Below are 26,313 nucleotides of genomic sequence, written 5' to 3'. Positions count from 1 at the left end.
TCTGGTCCTCTATCACAAATACAGATGTACTGAATACATCTCTGGTCCTCTATCACAAATACATATGTACAGAATACATCTCTGGTCCTCTATTATAAACACATTATGTACTGAATACATCTCTGGTCCTCTATCACAAATACAGATGTACTGAATACATCTCTGGTCCTCTATCACAAATATAGATGTACTGAATACATCTCTGGTCCTCTATCACAAATACATATGTACTGAATACATCTCTGGTCCTCTATTATAAACACATGATGTACTGAATACATCTCTGGTCCTCTATCACAAATAAAGATGTACTGAATACATCTCTGGTCCTCTATCACAAATACAGATGTACTGAATACATCTCTGGTCCTCTATCACAAATACAGATGTGTACTGAATACATCTCTGGTCCTCTATTATAAACACATGATGTACTGAATACATCTCTGGTCCTCTATCACAAATACAGATGTACAGAATACATCTCTGGTCCTCTATCACAAATATAGATGTACAGAATACATCTCTGGTCCTCTATTATAAACACATGATGTACTGAATACATCTCTGGTCCTCTATCACAAATACAGATGTACAGAATCTGGTCCTCTATCACAAATATAGATGTACAGAATACATCTCTGGTCCTCTATTATAAACACATGATGTACTGAATACATCTCTGGTCCTCTATCACAAATACAGATGTACAGAATACATCTCTGGTCCTCTATTATAAATACATGATGTACAGAATACATCTCTGGTCCTCTATTATAAATACATGATGTACAGAATACATCTCTGGTCCTCTATCACAAATACAGATGTACAGAATACATCTCTGGTCCTCTATCACAAATACAGATGTACAGAATACATCTCTGGTCCTCTATCACAAATATAGATGTACTGAATACATCTCTGGTCCTCTATCACAAATATAGATGTACTGAATACATCTCTGGTCCTCTATCACAAATACAGATGTACAGAATACATCTCTGGTCCTCTATTATAAACACATGATGTACTGAATACATCTCTGGTCCTCTATTATAAACACATTATGTACTGAATACATCTCTGGTCCTCTATCACAAATATAGATGTACTGAATACATCTCTGGTCCTCTATTATAAACACATTATGTACTGAATACATCTCTGGTCCTCTATTATAAACACATTATGTACTGAATACATCTCTGGTCCTCTATTATAAACACATTATGTACTGAATACATCTCTGGTCCTCTATCACAAATACAGATGTACTGAATACATCTCTGGTCCTCTATTATAAACACATGATGTACTGAATACATCTCTGGTCCTCTATTATAAACACATTATGTACTGAATACATCTCTGTCCTCTATTATAAACACATTATGTACTGAATACATCTCTGGTCCTCTATCACAAATAAAGATGTACTGAATACATCTCTGGTCCTCTATCACAAATAAAGATGTACTGAATACATCTCTGGTCCTCTATCACAAATAAAGATGTACTGAATACATCTCTGGTCCTCTATTATAAACACATGATGTACTGAATACATCTCTGGTCCTCTATTATAAACACATTATGTACTGAATACATCTCTGGTCCTCTATTATAAACACATTATGTACTGAATACATCTCTGGTCCTCTATTATAAAAACATTATTTTCTTTATACTTCTTTGGTCCTTTATTTTAAACACATTATGTACTGAATACATCTCTGATTATAAACACATTATGTACTGAATACATCTCTGGTCCTCTATTATAAACACATTATGTACTGAATACATCTCTGGTCCTCTATTATAAACACATTATGTACTGAATACATCTCTGGTCCTCTATTATAAACACATTATGTACTGAATACATCTCTGGTCCTCTATCACAAATAAAGATGTACTGAATACATCTCTGGTCCTCTATCACAAATAAAGATGTACTGAATACATCTCTGGTCCTCTATTATAAACACATGATGTACTGAATACATCTCTGGTCCTCTATTATAAACACATGATGTACTGAATACATCTCTGGTCCTCTATCACAAATAAAGATGTACTGAATACATCTCTGGTCCTCTATCACAAATACAGATGTACTGAATACATCTCTGGTCCTCTATTATAAACACATGATGTACTGAATACATCTCTGGTCCTCTATCACAAATACAGATGTACTGATTACTAAAAATGGAGCAAGTGGTATCAATTTCAGAATTCTGAACACACCCTTTGTCCAATTTTACTCAACACATATCACAAAGTTCTGGAACAGTTCCTTACCCCCCCCCCCCCCCCGTCCAGATCAACCCACCATTTCTTCAGTGTGACTGTCCCCTCCTTTCCCCTCTTGTCTCCCCTCTCTGAACAGCCACCAACTACTATCATCATGTTTTTATTGTAAACAGACTCTCCAGCAGACAAGTACTACCTAGATGGATACACTGATAAATAGGTCTGTGTAGTTTTCACAATAAAATGTTAGGAAAACCCAAATCCAATTGGTAAGTCAGATATTGGCGAACCAGAACACATTTGACACCCCCTAGCTATGGAAGATCTGGCACAGAAATTCAATTATCCTCTAAATAGTTCATTTCTTTTCTAACGTATACACTGCTCTGTACAGACCTGGACAATAATGAGACTGAATCAACGTGTATAGATGTAAACACTGTTAAACATAGACAATTATACCCTGTGTCATCATCATTACATACATCCAAACAGAAGGATATACCAATAAATTACTAAGGTCAAAATTAGGACCCCATCAATTTGTGCCGGTGTCATCAGCATCCTCAAGTGCACTGAAAAGTAACCCAGTACACCCTAAATGGTTTCCTGGTGGTTTTATTCACCACAAATGCCAGGTTTGGTCAATATGATACAACAGGCCCTGGTTTAGTGCCCTTCTCATAATCAATGTACATTTTTGTCAAAAGAACATGATATTATTTGCAGAAAACTTAAACATCTGCTGAAAAAATCTAAAAAATATATCAAATTTCCTCCCTTTAGAATTTCTAAAATATCTTCACGTAGCTGATCTGCTATTATGTCGTTATTCCATGAAAATCATTACATTTCAAAACATAATCTTCTTAAAGAACTATTAAGTGAATTCCACAGAGTGCAGCCAATAAGTCATGCAGATATTGACAGAGAAAGTTCCATCAAATTCCATTGAGGTTCTAAGACCACACTGAAAGGTAGTCGTCCATGGTCCAATAGAGCCATCTTAAGTTATCCAAGACCTAAGATAATAGCAGCAGATTTCCTTTGAAGCAATCTAGCGTTACAACTGTGGAGCGGTTTTATCAATCAGCCCCTGTGACAGGAGCCATTTTTCCTCACTTAAGATGGATGTTTAGGTGTAATACTACAAGACAAAATGGCCGCCTATTAATGATTCAAAATGTCGGGGAATTATGGGCTGTCGTGCACACGCAGGTGAAGGTGGGAGGGTGCAGGGACAGAATCAGGCCACAGCAAACACATGTAATCATGTGTAGTTTGTAACTTTTAATCTTGTAAAACAATGGAAACAAGGTTGTTATGCCCTTTCATTCTGATGGTGAGATATGCTTCAATTCAGACAGATAGCCTTGGTAGGGTAAAACCAAAAACATGTCTTTAGTGAAACATGGTAATTAAAAGGTGTAACAGACTGAGGTTAATTCCAGACATATTGCTGATGTTTCATTTTACAAGGTAGTATGGGAATGTTGACAGTTGCTAGGATGGATGGGGATGGGGTCAAAGGAGGTGGAAGGCAGGGGGGCAAGGGGCAGGGGGGCAGGAGGGGATATGGGGGCATTGGAGGAAAGGGGAGGTGACACACATGTGTATACAGTAGTGATTTATACTGGAGTATGACTTTGCATAGAAGGCATCATGTGAAGTTAATTAAAAAGGCCTGCTGTAGAAGTGATAAAATGGCACTTCGTTCCTTTCAAAGACAAATTATCAATTTTTAGACCAACTCTCACTCCTTATTACACAAGTGTGTACCAGAGAAGCAGGTCTGTAGAGCATCAACGAACAATTTTTGAAAGAGATATATTTATAGAATTGTGTCAGCAATTTCTAACCTCAGCAAAGCAATACTTACAGCCCAGCAAGGTCATACTTACAGCCCAGCATGGTCATACTTACAGCCCAGCAAGGTCATACTTACATCCAAGCAAGGTCATACTTACAGCCCAGCAAGGTCATACTTACAGCCCAGCATTGTCATACTTACAGCCCAGCAAGGTCATACTTACAGCCCAGCATGGTCATACTTACAGCCTAGCAAGGTCATACTTACAGCCCAGCAAGGTCATACTTACATCCAAGCAAGGTCATACTTACAGCCCAGCAAGGTCATACTTACACCCAAGCAAAGACATACACCCTAGAAAAACCATACTTACAGCCCAGCAAGGTCATACTTACACCCAGCAAGGTCATACTTACACCCAGCAAGGTCATACTTACAGCCCAGCAAGGTCATACTTACACCCAAGCAAGGTCATACTTACAGCCCAGCATGGTCATACTTACAGCCCAGCAAGGTCATACTTATAATCCAGCAAAGACATACACCCAAGTAAAACCATACTTACAGCCCAGCAAGGTCATACTTATAATCCAGCAAAGATATACACCCAAGTAAAACCATACTTACAGCCCAGCAAGGTCATACTTACACCCAAGCAAAGACATACACCCTAGTAAAACCATACTTACAGCCCAGCAAGGTCATACTTACACCCAGCAAGGTCATACTTACAGCCCAGCAAGGTCATACTTACACCCGAGCAAAGACATACACCCTAGTAAAACCCTACTTACAGCCCAGCAAGGTCATACTTACACCCAAGCAAAGACATACACCCTAGTAAAACCATACTTACAGCCCAGCAAGGTCATACTTACACCCAAGCAAAGACATACACCCTAGTAAAACCATACTTACAGCCCAGCAAGGTCATACTTACACCCAAGCAAAGACATACACCCTAGTAAAACCATACTTACAGCCCAGCAAGGTCATACTTACACCCAGCAAGGTCATACTTACAGCCCAGCAAGGTCATACTTACACCCAAGCAAAGACATACACCCTAGTAAAACCATACTTACAGCCCAGCAAGGTCATACTTACACCCAAGCAAAGACATACACCCTTGTAAAATCCTACTTACAGCCCAGCAAGGTCATACTTACACCCAAGCAAAGACATACACCCTAGTAAAACCATACTTACACCCAGCAAGGTCATACTTACAGCCCAGCAAGGTCATACTTATAATCCAGCAAAGACATACACCCTAGTAAAACCATAATTACACCCAGCAAGGTCATACTTATAATCCAGCAAAGACATACACCCTAGTAAAACCATACTTACAGCCCAGCAAAGACATACACCCAAGTAAAACCATACTTACAGCCCAGCAAGGTCATACTTATAATCCAGCAAAGACATACACCCAAGTAAAACCATACTTACAGCCCAGCAAGGTCATACTTATAATCCAGCAAAGATATACACCCTAGTAAAACCATACTTACAGCCCAGCAAGGTCATACTTACACCCAAGCAAAGACATACACCCTAGTAAAACCATACTTACAGCCCAGCAAGGTCATACTTACACCCAGCAAGGTCATACTTACACCCAAGCAAAGACATACACCCAAGTAAAACCATACTTACAGCCCAGCAAAGACATACACCCAAGTAAAACCATACTTACAGCCCAGCAAGGTCATACTTATAATCCAGCAAAGACATACACCCAAGTAAAACCATACTTACAGCCCAGCAAGGTCATACTTATAATCCAGCAAAGACACACACCCAAGTAAAACCATACTTACAGCCCAGCAAAGACATACACCCTAGTAAAACCATACTTACACCCAGCAAGGTCATACTTATAATCCAGCAAAGACATATACCCTAGTAAAACCATACTTACAGCCCAGCAAGGTCATACTTATAATCCAGCAAAGATATACACCCTAGTAAAACCATACTTACAGCCCAGCAAAGACATACACCCTAGTAAAACCATACTTACAGCCCAGCAAGGTCATACTTATAATCCAGCAAAGATATACACCCTAGTAAAACCATACTTATCATCCAGCAAAGCCATACTAAGACCCTTTATGGAAAACATCCCTGCTTTATTGAGAGTGGAATAGGGAGGTATTTTTTGGGGAAGGGAGACTATGATGTATAAGGGTAGTGTAATCATGAGGGGGACGAAGGGAAGGGAGACTATGATGTAAAAGGGCAGTGTAATCATGAGGGGACGAAGGGAAGGGAGACTATGATGTATAAGGGTAGTGTAATCATGAGGGGACGAAGGGAAGGGAGACTATGATGTATAAGGGTAGTGTAATCATGAGGGGGACGAAGGGAAGGGAGACTATGATGTAAAAGGGCAGTGTAATCATGAGGGGACGAAGGGAAGGGAGACTATGATGAATAAGGGTAGTGTAATCATGAGGGGACGAAGGGAAGGGAGACTATGATGAATAAGGGTATTGTAATCATGAGGGGACGAAGGGAAGGGAGACTATGATGAATAAGGGTATTGTAATCATGAGGGGACGAAGGGAAGGGAGACTATGATGAATAAGGGTATTGTAATCATGAGGGGACGAAGGGAAGGGAGACTATGATGTATAAGGGTAGTGTAATCATGAGGGGGACGAAGGGAAGGGAGACTATGATGTAAAAGGGCAGTGTAATCATGAGGGGACGAAGGGAAGGGAGACTATGATGAATAAGGGTAGTGTAATCATGAGGGGACGAAGGGAAGGGAGACTATGATGAATAAGGGTATTGTAATCATGAGGGAACAAAGGGAAGGGAGACTATGATGAATAAGGGTATTGTAATCATGAGGGGACGAAGGGAAGGGAGACTATGATGTATAAGGGCAGTGTAATCATGAGGGGATGAAGGGAAGGGAGACTATGATGTATAAGGGCAGTGTAATCATGAGGGGACGAAGGGAAGGGAGACTGATGCATAAGGGTAGTGTAATCATGAGGGGACGAAGGGAAGGGAGACTATGACGTAGAAAAAAATTTCTAATGCTGATATAATGACTGTATGAATGGGATTCCCCCCCCCTACCTGGATGGAAATGGAAAATGATCCAGGTGATATAGTGATAGGGGCAGAGGGTTTTGAGTGTAGACATACGTGTAAAGACATGCATCCAAAGACAAATGTAATCAATATACACTTTTGATGGGGCTTATTATCATAGACTTTTGATTTTGCTTTGGTATATGTTGAAGGTTTCATTGTGTTAATTTAACATGACTTGGAACTTTATTGACCACATAGAAAATCAGCCATGTGAGTCTATGATAACTCTATACCAACTGCAGGTTACATCCTGTCTTTGTATTGATTCCCTCCCAGCAGCCTTCAATCTAAAGTGGTATCGAGGGAGATGCTCAATAACATTAATAACACTATAACTAGACCTCAGTTTATTTCTGTGTTATGACAAACTATTACAATCCATGTAAGGCTATTTATCAAACGGTAAAATACTGCCGTCCCTGTAAGGCTACTTATCCAAGTACTCAAACAGTGTGAGTACATGGTAAAATACTGCCGTCCATGTAAGGCTACTTATCCAAGTACTCAAACAATGTGAGTACATGGTAAAATACTGCCATCTACGTAAGGCTTTTTGTCAACATACTCAAACAATGTGGTAAGATTGTAAAATACTGCCGTCCATGTAAGGCTACTTATCCAAGTACTCAAACAATGTGAGTACATGGTAAAATACTGCCATCTACGTAAGGCTTTTTGTCAACATACTCAAACAATGTGGTAAGATGGTAAAATACTGCCGTCCATGTAAGGCTTTTTGTCCACATACTCAAACAATGCGAGTAGATGGTAAAATACTGCCGTCCATGTAAGGCTTCTAGTCTAAGTACTCAAACAGTGTGAGTACACGGTAAAATACTGCTGTCCACGTAAGGGTTCTAGTCTTAAGTACTCAAACAGTGTGAGTACATGGTAAAATACTGTTACCCATGTAAGGTTTTTTGTCCATGTACTCAAACAATGTGAGTAGATGGTAAAATACTGTTACCCATGTAAGGTTTTTTGTCCAAGTACTCAAACAATGTGAGTACATGGTAAAATTCAAGTACATAATTGATATCTGGCTGTATATATGTTTTAATACCAGGCTGTGTTTATCGTTTTTAACACTGTGGACTCAGTCTATCTGATGGACTAGAATTGGAAAACTCTCCATCAAATGCAAAGCTGTTATGAGAACAGACCTGTAACAAATCAATTTTAATGTGCACAAATATATCCTTCCACATATCCCTTTGATGAATGAGTCAGAAGAAAGAAACTGGCAGAGAAAAGCTTACACAACTATAACATTATTTTCTATTTATAGCTGTGTGGTAGAATATTTCCTGTTCATAACTGTGTGGTAGAATACTTCCTATTTATAGCTGTGTGGTAGAATATTTCCTGTTCATATCTGTGTGATAGAATACTTCCTATTTATATCTGTGTGGTAGAATACTTCCTATTTATATCTGTGTGGTAGAATACTTCCTATTTATATCTGTGTGGTAGAATACTTCCTATTTATATCTGTGTGGTAGAATACTTCCTATTTATATCTGTGTGGTAGAATACTTCCTATTTATATCTGTGTGGTAGAATATTTCCTGTTCATATCTGTGTGGTAGAATACTTCCTATTTATACCTGCGTGGTAGAATACTTCCTATTTATATCTGCATGGTAGAATACTTCCTATTAATAGCTGTGTGGTAGAATACCTCCTATTTATATCTGTGTGGTAGAATACTTCCTATTTATATCTGTGTGGTAGAATACTTCCTATTTATATCTGTGTGGTAGAATACTTCCTATTTATATTTGTGTCGTAGAATACTTCCTATTCATAAACCTGTATCAATTTCTGACCTAGCAGGCAATTGATGTCATGATCAAATGTGATACTTTACATCTTGATGAGCAAGGCTATGACCTTGAAAGGTAGTCCTTACTTCCAGGGTTATGACCCTGCAATGGTTCAAATCTTTTCATGTTAAGTTATGGCCTGGGAACAATAAGATCATGTTATTTCACCAAGATTATATTATGACCTATACAGGTATAGATCTATCCAAGTTTCAAGAACACAATCATCAGGCATTAGCCTATAATTTTTGCATCAAGGTTATGACCTTGAGACAACTGATTGACATTACCAAGGTTATGACCCTAATACAACTGATTGACATTACCAAGGTTATGACCCTAATACAACTGATTGACATTACCAAGGTTATGACCCTAATACAACTGATTGACATTACCAAGGTTATGACCCTAATACAACTGATTGACATTACCAAGGTTATGACCTTGAGACAACTGATTGACATTACCAAGGTTATGACCCTTATACAACTGATTGACATTATCAAGGTTATGACCTTGAGACAACTGATTGACATTACCAAGGTTATCACCCTAATACAACTGATTGACATTACCAAGGTTATGACCCTAATACAACTAATTGACATTACCAAGGTCATGACCTTGATATAGGTATCAATATAGGTGTACTATACATACTGTCTAAGGAAAGAGTTAATAATCATATTAGATTTTATATAAACACAAACAACTGTTGTAATATCTATCTTATAAAAATAAAACCGAAGGTTTCTGGTATACCAAGTTCTTACATGTGGCAACATAAACCTATTTATAAATTGAATTCAAAATTAATCATATCTAAGAATTTATCAATCTAATCTATAATTATCACAATTTCTGCATCAATTTTAAATATATATATTTTTTCTAATTTTCCTTTACAATGCAGCATACTCTCAAGTGAAAATAATTTGCAGTAAATTTTCACTTGACTTGTATATCTCCACACTCCAGCTATCAAGACCCTTCATCACTTAGAATTAATTAAAACCTATAAATAGCTTAGCAATGGCTGTTTGATATGTATATTATGTAACAGTAGGTACACGTCATGTATTACTGATCAGCTTAACAAATTCCAAAATTACTGTCATACAAACTGATTTAATGTACAAATACAATGGTAAACACATTCTTTTAAATGTTACCAAAAACATAATTTGAAAATGGCTTTAAACAACTGCCAGACAAATGAAGAAGGACTATTGACCTGAAAGTGCCCCTACAATAATCTCAGACAGGCTAGAATTACTGCGGGAATTACCAGCAAGGTATTCAGAAGTTGCACCAATTTCTGCCCCAGAGAATCATTTATTATGTCAGTGAGTCAAGCCAATGTGGAAATTTCTTAGCCCTATATTGGGCCAAGCATGGCGGGCCGACGCTGACGGCACAATCAATGACATGAGCAGCTAATTGAAGCATGGATTAATTACAATTAGCAGCGTGTGTACCAGGATTCGAGTGCATGCCGTGTCATGTGATTTATAGCTACTGTGCAGTAAATCCAGGACAAATATCAGTATTTATGCCAATAACCCACCTCAGAAAATGGCTTTGTTTTTCTTGTGTTTTTATCCTATACATTTTTTTTATTATCTCTCCTACGAAGGTCGTTTAAGTGCATGACCATGAATCTCTTACCATGTGAAGAAAAAAAACAGACCAGTGAGTTTGTACCTTGTGTAACTTGACATTTAAACAGATCTAGAACAGGAAGCACTAATTTGGGGGGAGTAAACACAGAAGGGTGTACATTGGTAAGGGAGTGGAAACTTCAACATGCGATCACCACCACTGAACCATGACATTCCTCTGTCAGATATTACACATGAAAAAACAACATGGTGCAAAAACCTTCAAAACAGTCTTCACAAGGGCGACTAGCCATGAAGATTGTGAGAATCCTTTATGGGTGACGAAGCGCCAGGATAGAGTAACTTACATTACGACACCAGGCACCGACAATCTGTACCTTCTCAAATTACATACACATGGACACAATATTTGGCAAACAAATGTAAAGCTGTTTTCAAAAGATTTTAAAAGAATGTGTTTCGACATTGAGATTTGTAAAATTGACTCGATTTGAAAAAGTGATTAGGTAACAAAGAGAAGATTTGTGATGGCTGATATGTGTAGTCATAGATATTATAATGACTTTGTAAAGGCAGTTGCCTTCCCCATGTAAAAAAGGCTCTTTATCAGACCTACATATACTAATGTAAAATTTATTTGAAATATTAAATTGAAAAAGAAAATATTGCAGTTGAGAATTTAGCAATGATTTAATATTGAGTTGATTATAACCATGAAGATTATTGTATAACACAATGCATTCTTGTGGTTTCTTTTATGATGTTTGTAAGTATGTCTCACCATTTTATGAGATGTAAAAGTCACGATTCAGGTATTGTGTAACTTACTATTTTATTTCAAATGGTGAATTCTCCATCATGTTGAATTATGAATTCTTCTTTCCCCTAAAATTTTGTAAGTGGTAGAGTTAAGAAGACTCTAAGCAGTAACATAAATTTGTTAGCCCAGAAGTTTATATACACAGTTTTACTGAAAACACCCAGAATTTTTGTGGCAACCAATTGTTTTACAGTTCTAAATTCTTGCGTTTTTTGTTCTTGGGTTAAAATTTAGCGTCATTCAGTACCCTGAAACTGACACCCTTGGGTACCCTTGACTCAGACCACAACAGGACAATGCAGACCTTTGATAACAGAAACACGACAAAAAAAAGTTGGACCGACCTGAAGTGTGTACACGTAATACAACTGTACAATCATATAGATCTAACACCATCACTGGACCATGACCCAAGCAGATCTCTGATTTCAGCAGGGTGTATCAGTTCTCTCTACTAACAAACAACTCCCATTGTGGCTTTATATTGACCTGATTAATCAAACAACCTGCTTATTCATCGAGACTGCCAAATGGCAGACCACAAACAGGTCAAAGGTATAATGTATTGGATTCAACATCTAAGTATGAGACAGCTGAAATGGATTAGAACTGCAAATCAAATGTGGGTTTTTATATGTAGTTAGTGAAGTAGAGGAAAGTATCGCATGTTGAACAATAATAATGTTTGTTCATAAAGCCACCTTTATTAGGCCATTTTCCTGTACACAAGTCTGGTATATCATAAGCAGACATAAATATTATATACACATCTACCCAAGCCTACACAGTTCTCCAGGTAAATATAACCCGATATACACAATTCTCCAGGTAAGTACCTTAAGATCTGCACCATTTTCTAGGAAATGACTGGAGAAACTACAGTCAAATTAATACAGAATATATGTCAGTACAAAATATCTGTGATGATTTCATATTATTACATGAAAAAAGTTGTCTTTATTACACTCCATCCAACCCTGAACCATCAACAACTCTATGACTACACCCTGAACCATCAACAACTCTAGAACTACAAACTGATCCATACTCCATGACTACAAACTGATCCGTACTCCATGACTACAATCTGAACCATCAACAAGTCCATCAATTAACTCCATGACTACATTTGAACCTCTGAAAAGCCATTGCTACCTGGTTCCACACAGAACCATCAACCACTCCTGGACATGCAGTCATGAGCAATGTGACATCCATGAAAACTCAATGACCATAATTAAGTGTTCTTATATCCACAATGACTACAAATCTTTAATCACCATGAGTTGGCTGTGTCGTCTGTCACCATCTCCGGAAAGGTTGATCTGTGGGTTCATTGAGAAGAAAAGTGTTTCACCGTATATACATTGAAGTGAGTAGGGATTTTTTGTTTACTGATTCCTTGCCAGCTCCCTCCTTCTAAAAATCACTGAACCATAACCACGGCCTCAGGTCTCTATAAATATAGGGTGATTTAGCACTAAACCCATTTGGGGAAACTGTGCTTTGCTCACACAGTTTGAAATGATGACCTATTTACAATCCTTAAATAAGATAAAAAAAACTTGGGAAAGATATTTCCCATCATTCAGTTCATTTGAAGTCACTTTGATCCCTCCATTTACAGTAACACTAAGGATAAAGTGCTTATGAAGAAATTTCTCGTCATCTGCCGGAGAAAAAGTTCCTCAGTGGAGATTATTCCTGGTTAATTTTGTAGTTGTTAAATCTAGGATATAACTGAAAAAGTATCAACCTCAGACCATTATATAATCAAAACATAACATTTTTCAAATTAGGATCAATCACGCTGAACCTACAATCAGCTGCAAAAGTAAGACCTGCATTTAAGAAATTTTTTATTCGAATAGAACCCTACATTTAAAAAAAGTATTAGAAATTATAAATATAAAAAATAAGCCCTATCGAGAGAAAAAAAAACAATATATTGCAAGGACAGATATTAAAGGAAAAAACAATTTACGTAAGATCTACTTGTAGACTATATTTGTATACAACAACCTGAAGGGACATGTATAATTGTAGTCGGAGGCCATATATACACAAAAGGTGGAATATGACAAGAAACAATCTGCAGTGCCCATCAGGACTTTCACTTTTTCTATATCTATAAAGTCTATAAACATTCAAACAGCTGATACAAATCATGTTTGGAAAATATTTTTTATCTACAATAATTTCTAAATTTCTCTTCAGCAAAATAAACTTATGAATTTTTAAATGACATCTACCATTAGCACTGAATAAGTGATTACTACAACACACATGTTCCTTGCCTGTCAATGAAATGATAAAAAAATGTAATAAAATGTGATGGTTTTCTTGGGTTATGCTACACTTGGGTGATGCATCAAAGTTACTACAGGAGCTCAGTGGGTATACACCACCCAATAACACCACCATAGAAACTCTAACCACTAGATTTTCAATTTTGTTTGGTTAGTTTACATAACAGAAGCGTAACAAGAACAGAAATATTAACAGGGGCTAAAAAACAACTTTGAACCATACTGTAGGGATTCAACAATTGTTTCGTTTCAACGCAATTAGCAATGACATGGGATCAATATTGTGTGATTTCTGTGTGTGAGAGGACCATCATTACATCCTCATGCTCATTACAAATCATTACGTCTCATCATCCCAACTGTCATACACAATCATGGCCAATACAACATGTTTTGTTTATACAATTTGCCAGCCCACCCTGAATTATAGTTGATGTCAAATGCATGTCATGTTGCTACTGATTTTGTCAGTATACATTCTATATAGCTAGTTAACATAACTGTGTAACATGTAACGTTATTAATCCATATTGCTAACCAAGTCACAACAGAAACTCAAATCTGGCCCGCAGACAAAACGTTTTCTGAATTCTTGAAAGATAATTATACCTAGATTTTGAAAGGAACTAAATATTTTGATTAATTTAAGTGAACACATTTTCTAATTATCTCCTTTAGAAAGGAGCTACAACATGATTATGCCAAATAAAGCAACTTGCAATGCTGCGTGACATTGGCACTGATAAAACCTAATTGCGGGCATTCGTATGGCAAAGATTCTTAAATAGGATTTTGTATTTCTGGATATGATTTACTGCTTATTGTTTTGTTTCATTCATTTTTGTAAATTGAATTGTGATGTCCTAACTCTAGTTTATAGTAATAGATAAATGTGGATAGTAAAGTAAAGATGCAGAGTACAGACAGGAATTCTGTAGAGAACTATAGAGGTCCCAGGTCATTACAAAACTAACACCCTACAGCAATTCAGTATAGAAATATATAGATCCCAGGTCATTACAGAATTAGAAACTCGCAGCCATTCAGTATAGAACTATGTAAGCTCCAAGCCATTACAGAACTAGAACCTCACAGCCATTCAGTATAGAACTATATGGACTCCAGGTCATAACAGAACTAGAACCTCACAGCCATTTAGTATAGAACTATATAGACTCCAGGTCGTTACAGAACTAGAACCTCACAGCCATTCAGTATAGAACTATATGGACTCCAGGTCGTTACAGAACTAGAACCTCACAGCCATTCAGTATAGAACTATATGGACTCCAGGTCGTTACAGAACTAGAACCTCACAGCCATTCAGTATAGAACTATATGGACTCCAGGTCGTTACAGAACTAGAACCTCACAGCCATTCAGTATAGAACTATATGGACTCCAGGTCATTACAGAACTAGAACCTCACAGCCATTCAGTATAGAACTATATGGACTCCAGGTCGTTACAGAACTAGAACCTCACAGCCATTCAGTATAGAACTATATGGACTCCAGGTCGTTACAGAACTAGAACCTCACAGCCATTCAGTATAGAACTATATAGACTCCAGGTCGTTACAGAACTAGAACCTCACAGCAATTCAGTATAGAACTAGAGAGGCCCCGATTCATTCTGTGTATAACTAGAAAGACCCTGATTCATTCTGTAAAGAACTTTAAGGCACCAATTCATTACAGAACTTGTGCCTCTCAGCAATTCAGTAAGATTCATCACACAGGCACTCAAAATTACATGCTCACAAGGATAACAACCTCTGGCAGTGCATTTCCTAATAAGTGAAAACCAGTGAAAGTCAGAGTTATTTTTCCTTACAAGAGACAAAGTGGCAGTCAGATTGAACTTATTCTTCATCAGGGGCACTCAGTTATCTTCCCTTACCAACGGCACAGTGGCAGCGTGAGTTATCTTCCCTTACCAAAGGCAAAGTGGCAGCCACTAGACAGAGTAGCAGACAAAGTTATCTTCCCTTACCAGAAGCAAAATTGCAATCAGATAAAACTTTTTCCTTATCTGGAGCAGTTACAGTTACCTTCCTTTACCAAAGTGGCAATGTGACATATCTTCCCTTACCAGAGGCAAAGTGGCAGCCAGAACTATGTTTTATTCGGAGCAAAGTGGCAGTCAGAACTATCTTTCCTTATCAAGGGCAGTCACAGTGATCTTCCCTTACCAGAGGCAAAGTGGCAGTCAGAACTATCTTTCCTTATCAAGGGCAGTCACAGTGATCTTCCCTTACCAGAGGCAAAGTGGCAGTCAGAACTATCTTTCCTTATCAAGGGCAGTCACAGTGATCTTCCCTTACCAGAGGCAAAGTGACAGAGTAACCTTCTCTTGCCACAGGAATTATGTCTTACTTTGCTACAAGTAGAGGCAATGTAGCAGACAGCAATGTCACATTTTAAAGATGGATTTTTCTTGTAATTTCAAGTGACTGTATCTCTATGATTGGTTTTTGCAGAGGAAATGAGACAAGGACATGCAAGGCTTGGTGTTGTCATGGACATCATTATTCCTAAACACTCCTCGTGTGGAATGTGTCACTGATCGTAACACCACAAACATATGCATGTCTCAATATATGTCTTTCAAATTACTTTATTGCATAATTTCATGTGATGTAATCTTCAGATGGGACCATCAATTCCTACGAACAACTAATCACCAAGCATCTGCTGTATTGGTTTATGTGTACTAATTAAGCTGCCAAGTAATTGTGTCAGGCTTGTTAATATCACAGTATCACGTGATACACCCTGCATCACCTGATATATCCAGTAATATCTGATACACCCTGTATCTCCTGATACTCCCAGTATCTCCTGATACTCCCAGTATCAACCAATACTTCCTGTATCTCATAATACACCCAGTATCAACCAATTCACCCTGTATCTCCTGATACTCCCAGTATCAACCAATACACCCTGTATCTCCTGATACACCCAGTATCAACCAATACACCCTGTATCTCCTGATACACCCAGTATCAACCAATACACCCTGTATCTCCTGATACACCCAGTATCAACCAATACACCCTGTATCTCCTGATACACCCAGTATCAACCAATTCACCCTGTATCTCCTGATACACCCAGTATCAACCAATACACCCTGTATCTCCTGATACACCAAGTATATCTCCTGATACAACCAGTATCAACCAATTCACCCTGTATCTCCTGATACACCCAGTATCAACCAATTCACCCTGTATCTCCTGATTCACCCAGTATCAACCAATTCACCCTGTATCTCCTGATTCACCCAGTATCAACCAATACACCCTGTATCTCCTGATTCACCCAGTATCAACCAATACACCCTGTATCTCCTGATTCACCCAGTATCAACCAATTCACCCTGTATCTCCTGATTCACCCAGTATCAACCAATACACCCTGTATCTCCTGATTCACCCAGTATCAACCAATACACCCTGTATCTCCTGATTCACCCAGTATCAACCAATACACCCTGTATCTCCTGATTCACCCAGTATCAACCAATACACCCTGTATCTCCTGATACACCCAGTATCAACCAATACACCCTGTATCTCCTGATTCACCCAGTATCAACCAATTCACCCTGTATCTCCTGATTCACCCAGTATCAACCAATTCACCCTGTATCTCCTGATACACCCAGTATCAACCAATACACCCTGTATCTCCTGATTCACCCAGTATCAACCAATACACCCTGTATCTCCTGATTCACCCAGTATCAACCAATTCACCCTGTATCTCCTGATACACCCAGTATCAACCAATACACCCTGTATCTCCTGATTCACCCAGTATCAACCAATTCACCCTGTATCTCCTGATACACCCAGTATCAACCAATACACCCTGTATCTCCTGATTCACCCAGTATCAACCAATTCACCCTGTATCTCCTGATTCACCCAGTATCAACCAATACACCCTGTATCTCCTGATTCACCCAGTATCAACCAATACACCCTGTATCTCCTGATTCACCCAGTATCAACCAATTCACCCTGTATCTCCTGATACACCCAGTATCAACCAATACACCCTGTATCTCCTGATTCACCCAGTATCAACCAATTCACCCTGTATCTCCTGATTCACCCAGTATCAACCAATTCACCCTGTATCTCCTGATTCACCCAGTATCAACCAATTCACCCTGTATCTCCTGATTCACCCAGTATCAACCAATACACCCTGTATCTCCTGATACACCCAGTATATCTCCTGATACACCCAGTATCAACCAATTCACCCTGTATCTCCTGATTCACCCAGTATCAACCAATTCACCCTGTATCTCCTGATACACCCAGTATCAACCAATACACCCTGTATCTCCTGATACACCCAGTATCGACTGATACTTCCTGTATCTCTTGATACACCAAGTATTGACCGATACACCTAGAAATACAGATTTTTTTTCTTGAATGTGAAATCCAATTCTAAAAGACAGCTAACTGTAATTCATCCGATTTTTTTAAAGCACAATATTGTAACATTACTCTTTTTATTTACCTCTGGAATTTGAAATATTCCTACATTTCACGTGTTGAAAAAACAATTAAAACAAGAAAACATCCATTTTAAGTATTTTGGATTGGTATTTGGCTTTTAAAGAGTAAGTTAATCTATATTCATGCAAATTGAGTCTACTTCAAAGTTAAATTTTCATGGTCTTATTTTCTGGATTCAAATTAAATCTAAATAGTTCACTTAAGATTCTCTTCATGAGAAGTTTTATTTCATTTAATTTACAAAAAGCATTATTTTCCAATTTAAATTTTCATGATAAACTATAATCTCTGTATAAACTGTTGTAATCAGATTATTCTCTATACGACATATCAAGCTTTATCTTATTTCAGAGAACTGGGGAGGTGTACTTAACTGTACAGCAGAACCATGGGTAGTCTCTGATTATGTGTTACAGCCTTGAAGTAAACTAATTGTAAATCACTAGAACTGTATTATATATGTCAACAGAATTATTTTCATATATAAAACCTTATCATTAAAAGTCACATACTTAAATACTATGAATGCTTCTATGACTTCAGGTAGGTCTATTCTAATAATTTACCTAGTTTTAAATTGGTTTTGATAAAACAACTAACAGTAAATTTAATTTGTGTTGGCCATTCATGAAGAGCAGTTTTTATAAACATTATTTCAACAATATATGTTCGTTTTTGCAAATCCAATTTTACTTTCAGATTTGTTACAACATTGCTGATTCCAGTAAAGAGAATAATTGCATTAAGCCCAGTTATTTTCAAATTTCTTCGTTTATTTAAAATTTAATTTTGGAGGGAAATCATACAAAAGTGTCTATTTTATCATCAACACAAGATTTTTTATTTACAACATGGTCATGATAAACAATTTCTTTAAATTCTCTATCATTTTTATGAGGTACATATACAGATAACTACGTGACAATGTTATATAGTGGCAACACCAACCAGCTTGTCTTTATTGAAATTTTCTTTACCACCAAACAAATATCTCAAATCTTCTGAAGTAGACATATTAAATGATAAAAGTATAAAATGCTTCAATAGTTTTATATTCAGAACAGAGATCTTAGGGCTATATAAAAATGTTTTATTTTGGAGTTAGTGGTGAAGTACAAAGTTTTATATGGATATTCATACCTCACAGATTCTCTCTTAACCTACCAATCAGAACTTGTTTTCTGTGGTGCAATACTGAAATTGATTTACTTTCATTGATGACATTTAGGATGGTTTTATTTTGATTGATACTGTGTATTTATAGACAATTAATGGGTAGTAGCAAAAAGATGTAATGAACATAGTCTTCACCTTGAGAAAGCAATCTGTCATACCTAAAAATACCAACATAGCATGTTTTTGCAATAGGAGTTGAGGTGGTCCTGTCGTCACAGAGAGTCAGTACCTCTACAATCTCAAGCCAGGCAAGAAGAATATCTCCTTTATGAAAGAGTACAACTTATATACTTATATAAGCCAGCATATCTCAGACACATAAATATACATGTATAAATCCACCATGATTAAGATAGTTTGCTTATCAAAGTAATAGAAATCAACTAAAAAACTGCCCTGTTTCCTTATGCAAAGTAATATACTTCTTACTTTTGAAGTGCAAATCCTTTAAAACTTCTTCTTGTTGAAGAATATTTTTATAACTATATAACAAACTACAAAGGTAAAATCTCTGCCAACTTCATCACAACATACTTATATCCTTGAACAGAAAACATTAAATGGTCCGTGTTTCCTGAAGATGTGTTTTAATTCTTAAGTATATGAATAAAGCCACTGAATGCTAGACACGGTCAAAGGCAAATTGTAGACAATGATTTATAAACTAAGGATAGATACAATCACCACAATTATGCTCTCAAAACAACTAAACTAAAGTCAGTTGTGAAGTAATTGCACTAAGAGGCCAGCTGTATCTTGATGAATATAAACATTATGTTTCTAAGGTTCTTATATCGGAATTATTAGTTGAAATAAAATAGAACATTATGACATCTTATGAAAGTCTAAATTTCAAATTTCTCAAATGATACTGAACATACTTGCATCTTATTCCACTAATATAGTACATTAATGATGTGAGTGACATAACAACATCCCTAACATCTGAGACGAGAGAGAACTATGTTGTTAACACACTCTGTGGTACATGCTTTTATATATAGTGCAAGTGATGCACCACTCAAAATGCATAATATTTCTAGTCTAAAAATAGATGAAACTTGTACTTAAATTCATTGTGGATGGTAAAATGTTTATACAGATCATTAGTAAAATGTCAGAAATCTATAGAGTTCAATATCTGTCTGTCAGAAATATATACAGATCAATACTATGATGTCAGAAATATATACAGATCAATAATATGATGTCAGAAATCAATATACGTCAGTCAGAAATATATACAGATCAATAATATGATGTCAGAAATATATACAGATCAATAATATGATGTCAGAAATCAATATACAGATCAATAATATGATGTCAGAAATCAATATACGTCAGTCAGAAATGTATACAGATCAATGATATGATGTCAGAAATATATACAGATCAATATCTGTCAGAAAAATCTACAGAAATAAAGAGGTTGTAAAACAATAATGAATTCTCAACTGTACAGAATCCTCTTAAGCCATCAAATTGGAAACAAAAGTGAAAATAAACATATTTATCTTAACATTAGATAAATTGTTCAAATATTATCAAGTTATACTCCATCATTGTAAAAAGAAATGGTCAAACAGAGGCTGTTCTACTCGACATGCCAAATCTCAATTTTCATCTCAGCTTAACAACTACAAATTTTATTCCTTTGTTAGAAAATTGATTTTAAAAGTTAGAATTATAGTGAAATAGAATGATACATTGTGTATGCCTCACAGTTGTTACATAATACTGAGAGTAATGGGTGGGGAGGTGTAGGGATTGACAAATCTCCGACTCTGGTTTAGTATATTTATCAACGCGACATGACACTTGCCATTCATACTGATAATGTGATATTCCAGTTTCCTTCCCATCGACACTATTTGTCATCATCTCAGCCCAAATTTTATCAGAAGCGGGTACCGAAGTCTTGCATCTTTATGAAGACGTTATAGTGCGTTTAACACATTGTATTCCAAGCCTGCTTTTGACAGAGCTAAGAATAAATCTTTATCTAATCTGATGTGTTAAAGTTTTTGATTAAAATATTTCCGACTACACCTTTTTATACCAACCCATTAAATTTGATCAAATAGGGAAACACAGCAAGAAGATGACATATTACAATGTAATATTTGATGAATGGCAGAGGAGAATGAGCTTTGTTGTTTGATATCAACACCTTTAAGTAACCCTATCAATCCAATTCATTCAGCATAATTTACATTCACTGTTCTGTACTAAAAGAAAATAGGCTTATATACATATATAGTCTTAATAGATTTCAACGCCTTGAAAATTTAACAGATTGATCAAGTATCAAAGATTATATAAACATAATTTCTTTTCAAAAATTTTTTTTGAAACTGAAGCCATTAAAAAAAATCAATTTACAAAAAAAAGTATTTCTGAACTTTATTTGAACTTTATACATATGAATCCAACAAACATGACTAATTATTATTTTTTTTTAAAAATCATTTTAACATTTTATTTGTTTGTGTAGGAAACTTATTTAGTAATAAATTTTTGTTAAAACTGACAAAACTTATTTTGCCACAGAAATTGTGTAATCTAAGTTTTGTATTGCAAAACTTCGATAGTTTATCAGGTAAAATTACTAATTCTTAATCATATCGAATTGATGAATGCCATTACATTACACCTTGAAAGGGTTAAATTTCAACAGTGGCAACGTGATGCTGTATGAAAGGTTCAGGATGAACAGTTTACTGACCGAATATCAGTGCGAGCAGATCAAGATTAATGATGACACTAGATTGGATCGAAAACAAAGAAATTATCACTGATTTTCCTTCTATGTAGAATGAGTTATCTAAGCAGGGGTGCTTTTCCAAAAATTCCAAGATTTATAGCTTTATCAAAAACCTTGGCTGCCTCTTTAATTTTAATTTCTATGCTACAAATCTTTCTGAATCAAGGCTGTTTCCGACGGATAAAATTAATCTGTTTCAATTTTTACTATGTTATAGGATATTAGATTCTCAAATGAACAAGAAATAAAACTCCTGTGCACCTAAATCTTCTTGCTTCTTAAACTTTAAAATAGTGGCACACAATATTATATGAGCATTCGTTGTTCATTAAATATCAAAATAACATTTTTTAAACACTGCCCACATTTTGATTTTTGGCAGAGATAAGAAATTTTTCATTTTATAGGCACAAGAAAATGAAAGCAACATTATCAAAATTATAATATAAAATTCCTTACTAAATAAAAGATTCTCATTTTTTTTTTAAGGGAATATTTAATGAGAAATAGAACAGCCAGTCAATTATATATTTTCTGCACCTAATACAATCTAATATATGAGGAGAGATATTCAACAGATCTAGTATGCAGTAAAGTAAGAAACTAATATCACACACATGCTGGTGAAACACCACACTTTTAGATAGACATACCTATCAGTGCAAGTAGAATTTAAGTTTACTTTCCCATAAAAAAATAAAAAATAATGATCACATATCTGGAATATTTTTTCTGTTTCTGATAAATGTACCAGCAGAAGGTAAATGGAAAACCTATATAAGTCAGGTGAGAGGAGGGGAGTTAAATAGCCAGCTAAATTTAAGTGTTGACATGTACTATACAGGCAGTTGGTGCCCTGAATGCCTAGCTATCTATACCACTGACTGACAAGATAGGGAAAATGTTTAGAGAAAGTAAACATTGCCACATTATACAATCATTTCATATTTTTTAGGAGTGAATTTTTACAAAGATAAGACTCAGAATGATTTTTATGTTTTTAAATTTTAAAACTATCGACCCAAATTTATCAAATAAACATGCAACATAGAATTCGTCCTTCAGTATTAAAAAAACTCTGCACCAAGCTTATCTGTAAAAGTTGTTGTTGAACCTTCGCACAGTAAAAAAACATCTATGTGATAGCTGTAGATCACCTGACCTAGTTTTATCAAATCTACATGACATATCCTGTTAAATATGTTGTTTACTTAATAGAAATACAGAAAACATGTAAATACACCTACAATCAGTCAGGTAACTACTGGTTATACCTATCATTTCCTCAGGATTGTCTGCATTTTTACTAAAATCCATTTCAAGCCTATAACTGATGCAGATTTCCTCACATCATCTATTAATATAAGTTACTTTAAACAATACCACATAAAATTACAAAAATTTACATATCTACACTTATAAAACACAGAAAAAAAATCTGAATCAACTACATAAGTAATATATTTATACAGAAATATCTTTTATTTTCTAAAATAGATTTTTTAAATGAGTGAAATTCATGGTAAATTATTATTTTAAAAATGAATATTTTGCTGAGTAAGCCAAGTTCACTTAACATTATGCAAGGATCCAGCATCTAGGCTTTAGATGTTTTAGTTTTTAAAATATTGAAATACAGTCTAATATTTTGCTAAGCATATCTATAGAAGCTGTTTGCCTGTTGAATAGCTTTTCATGGTAAAATTGTCTAACAACACAAATATTGACACTTTGCTGAGTAGGATGTACAGCTCACAGTTTACGTACACACGTTAGTGTATAATGTAATTATTGATGTATACCAACGTCTCCCACCATCGCTAGGCCTTGTGATGAGAGATATTTCTATATTACTTTGAAATATACACATGAAAGATGATGTTTATTTGACTGAATTTGAAATCTTTGATGTATATATATATATATATAAAACTATGAATTGTTTTAGAGTTGAATGTTAATACAGATAGCAGAAAAATGAAAGTAATATCCTCGAACCAGTTAACGACAGATTTGATGTTTCAGGAAACAAATAAAATAAGTTTGTAGTAGTATCCACATACATGTTTTATCATGTTTATTTATATCAACTGTATATCGTCTCAACTTGATCCTGATGTGTGAATTTTGATTTCTGGTTTTCTACATTAACACTAGTTGAACTGTTACAAGTATTATTTATTCCAATATTTTCACATTTTGAGAAAAAGTTATCATTGGAATTAACAAAATAATTTCTTTCTTAATCAAATACCTGAATGCTGGATTCACTAAAGCTTTTCCTAAATATCAGCAATTTTTTTAATGTTTTGTACTGGTTAAAGACAAGTGTTTCAAAAAGTAGAATTCATGTAACACAACAGGTTTTGTATTGACAAAGCAGCCATGTCTATCTACAAAATTCACACATTAGCTTAATTCTCTGTTAATTCTCCCCTGGTGTACTTTACACAGGGTGTCGCAAAACTAATTGTCACCTGATAAACAAAGCTACGTAAAATGTGAGTACTAAACCCAGAGCTCCGCCAATCTCTACCATTTATACCCACTTTTCGAATAGACTGTTACTGAGTCACTCAAAATCTCATTCATAGACTTGGTTGTCAATCTGAATTACTTGTGTAAGAATGTTTCATTTGGCTATCATTTAAGGAAATTTTTCTCCTACTTTTTAATTAAATTTCTATTATATGTTTTAGAAAATACCCTTTTAATTAAACGGTAACTTACTATAAATTGTAATAGATCCAAGACATAATATCTAAACGAAATCAATTTTTTGTTGTTTAGAATTGCGTAGCATCTTTATTTAAAAAAAGGATGTATTTTACCTAAACTCATTTCCTTCCCATAATCAAGTGTGTAATCATCACAAGTTTTTTTTGAGGAAGAACTATACATGATATCAAAAGTGGTTGGTGTCAGCAGGTTATCTTCTGTTAAGATTGTATTAACTATTTGTCCTTATTATGACTATGATGAAATTACTGAAGTTTGTCTTTTTGTAAAAATGTCATGAAGAATATAAACAGACTTAGGGGAAAATCAGCATATATCTAAATCATATATATATATATTACTTACCTCAGAGTCGGAAGAGGGTTTATAGTCATAGCACTCATAGTCCATGTATGATGGAACCCCACCCAGACCCTGCCCTGCCGGCCCAGGTCCGGGGATAGCAGTGGCCATGAAGGGGTGGCGTTCTTTCCCCTGAGTACTGGCCTGCAGTGCTGAACCCTGACAGAAGTAATAATTTGGCTCCTGCATCTTAGCACACATAATATGATGAACTCCTAGATATGTAATGTTTAGGAACTCCTTATTAGAAAATGTTGTTACCACATTATAACAATGTTGCTCCTGACGAAAACTTCGGAGATCACATGAATGAGTATTTGTCAGAGTGTTGTTGTAGCATGGGCGGGACGCGCCGTGTACAATTTCCCGGTCCAGTGATGTTATTGAACTATTCCAATGGTCCAACTCTCCGTATTGGTTGAGTTTTCCTTTCCGAGATGCTGGGAGACTGGGGATGGAAGGAGGAGAGGACAGATGTATTTATCCTGGCTACTAGCCCCGGCACTCACGTGGTCGTGAAGACGTTTGTTGTGTGGTAGGGTACACTCCAATACTACAACTCACAGTGTGCTGCCATGGGATTCAATGAATCACTACACAACACAGGCATCTTCTCCATCCAAACTGTCACAGATACCTACTACAGTGCTTTGTATGGATTTCACCATGGATACGTTGGACTATGATAATATCTGTTAATTGTTTATCAACAAGAATCTTCAAAATGTAGACCATCCAAAAAAAAAATTGAATTAATACTACTAAACACGCACTAATTTACAACATTAGACATTTTATGACAATATTTTGCAATATTTGTGATATTTTTTACAAACCCTGTCTCAAGTCTGGTGTACTGGCTTCGAAGGAGACTGGAGCCTGAGAATCCTCTTACTACACGACTTAATGAAATTTTACAACCTAACTCCTAATTATAACTCGGCAACTCAAGCTGGTCGTCGTGACAATAAAAC

At 35.9% G+C, this 26,313-nt stretch overlaps 1 protein-coding gene across 1 annotated transcript in view; it reads right to left on the bottom strand.

Annotated features, from left to right (window-relative positions):
• LOC132543799 (nuclear hormone receptor HR96-like) overlaps positions 1-25,614 on the bottom strand; it is an 82,548-nt gene extending 56,934 nt beyond the window's left edge. The window contains exon 1 of the mRNA XM_060207325.1: positions 25,343-25,614. Coding sequence (XP_060063308.1) covers positions 25,343-25,540 — 198 coding nt within the window. The 5' untranslated portion in view covers positions 25,541-25,614. The remainder of the gene's footprint in view (positions 1-25,342) is intronic.
• Between the last annotated feature and the right edge of the window lie 699 nt (positions 25,615-26,313).

The sequence above is a fragment of the Ylistrum balloti genome, unplaced genomic scaffold (genome assembly GCF_031769215.1).
Source record: "Ylistrum balloti isolate Yb309-2 unplaced genomic scaffold, AGI_CSIRO_Ybal_v1 Utg369584, whole genome shotgun sequence".
In the NCBI taxonomy this organism is placed as follows: Eukaryota; Metazoa; Mollusca; class Bivalvia; order Pectinida; family Pectinidae; genus Ylistrum; species Ylistrum balloti.
The sequence above is the reverse complement of the archived record's forward strand: the minus strand, read 5'-3'. Positions and strand labels throughout refer to the sequence as shown.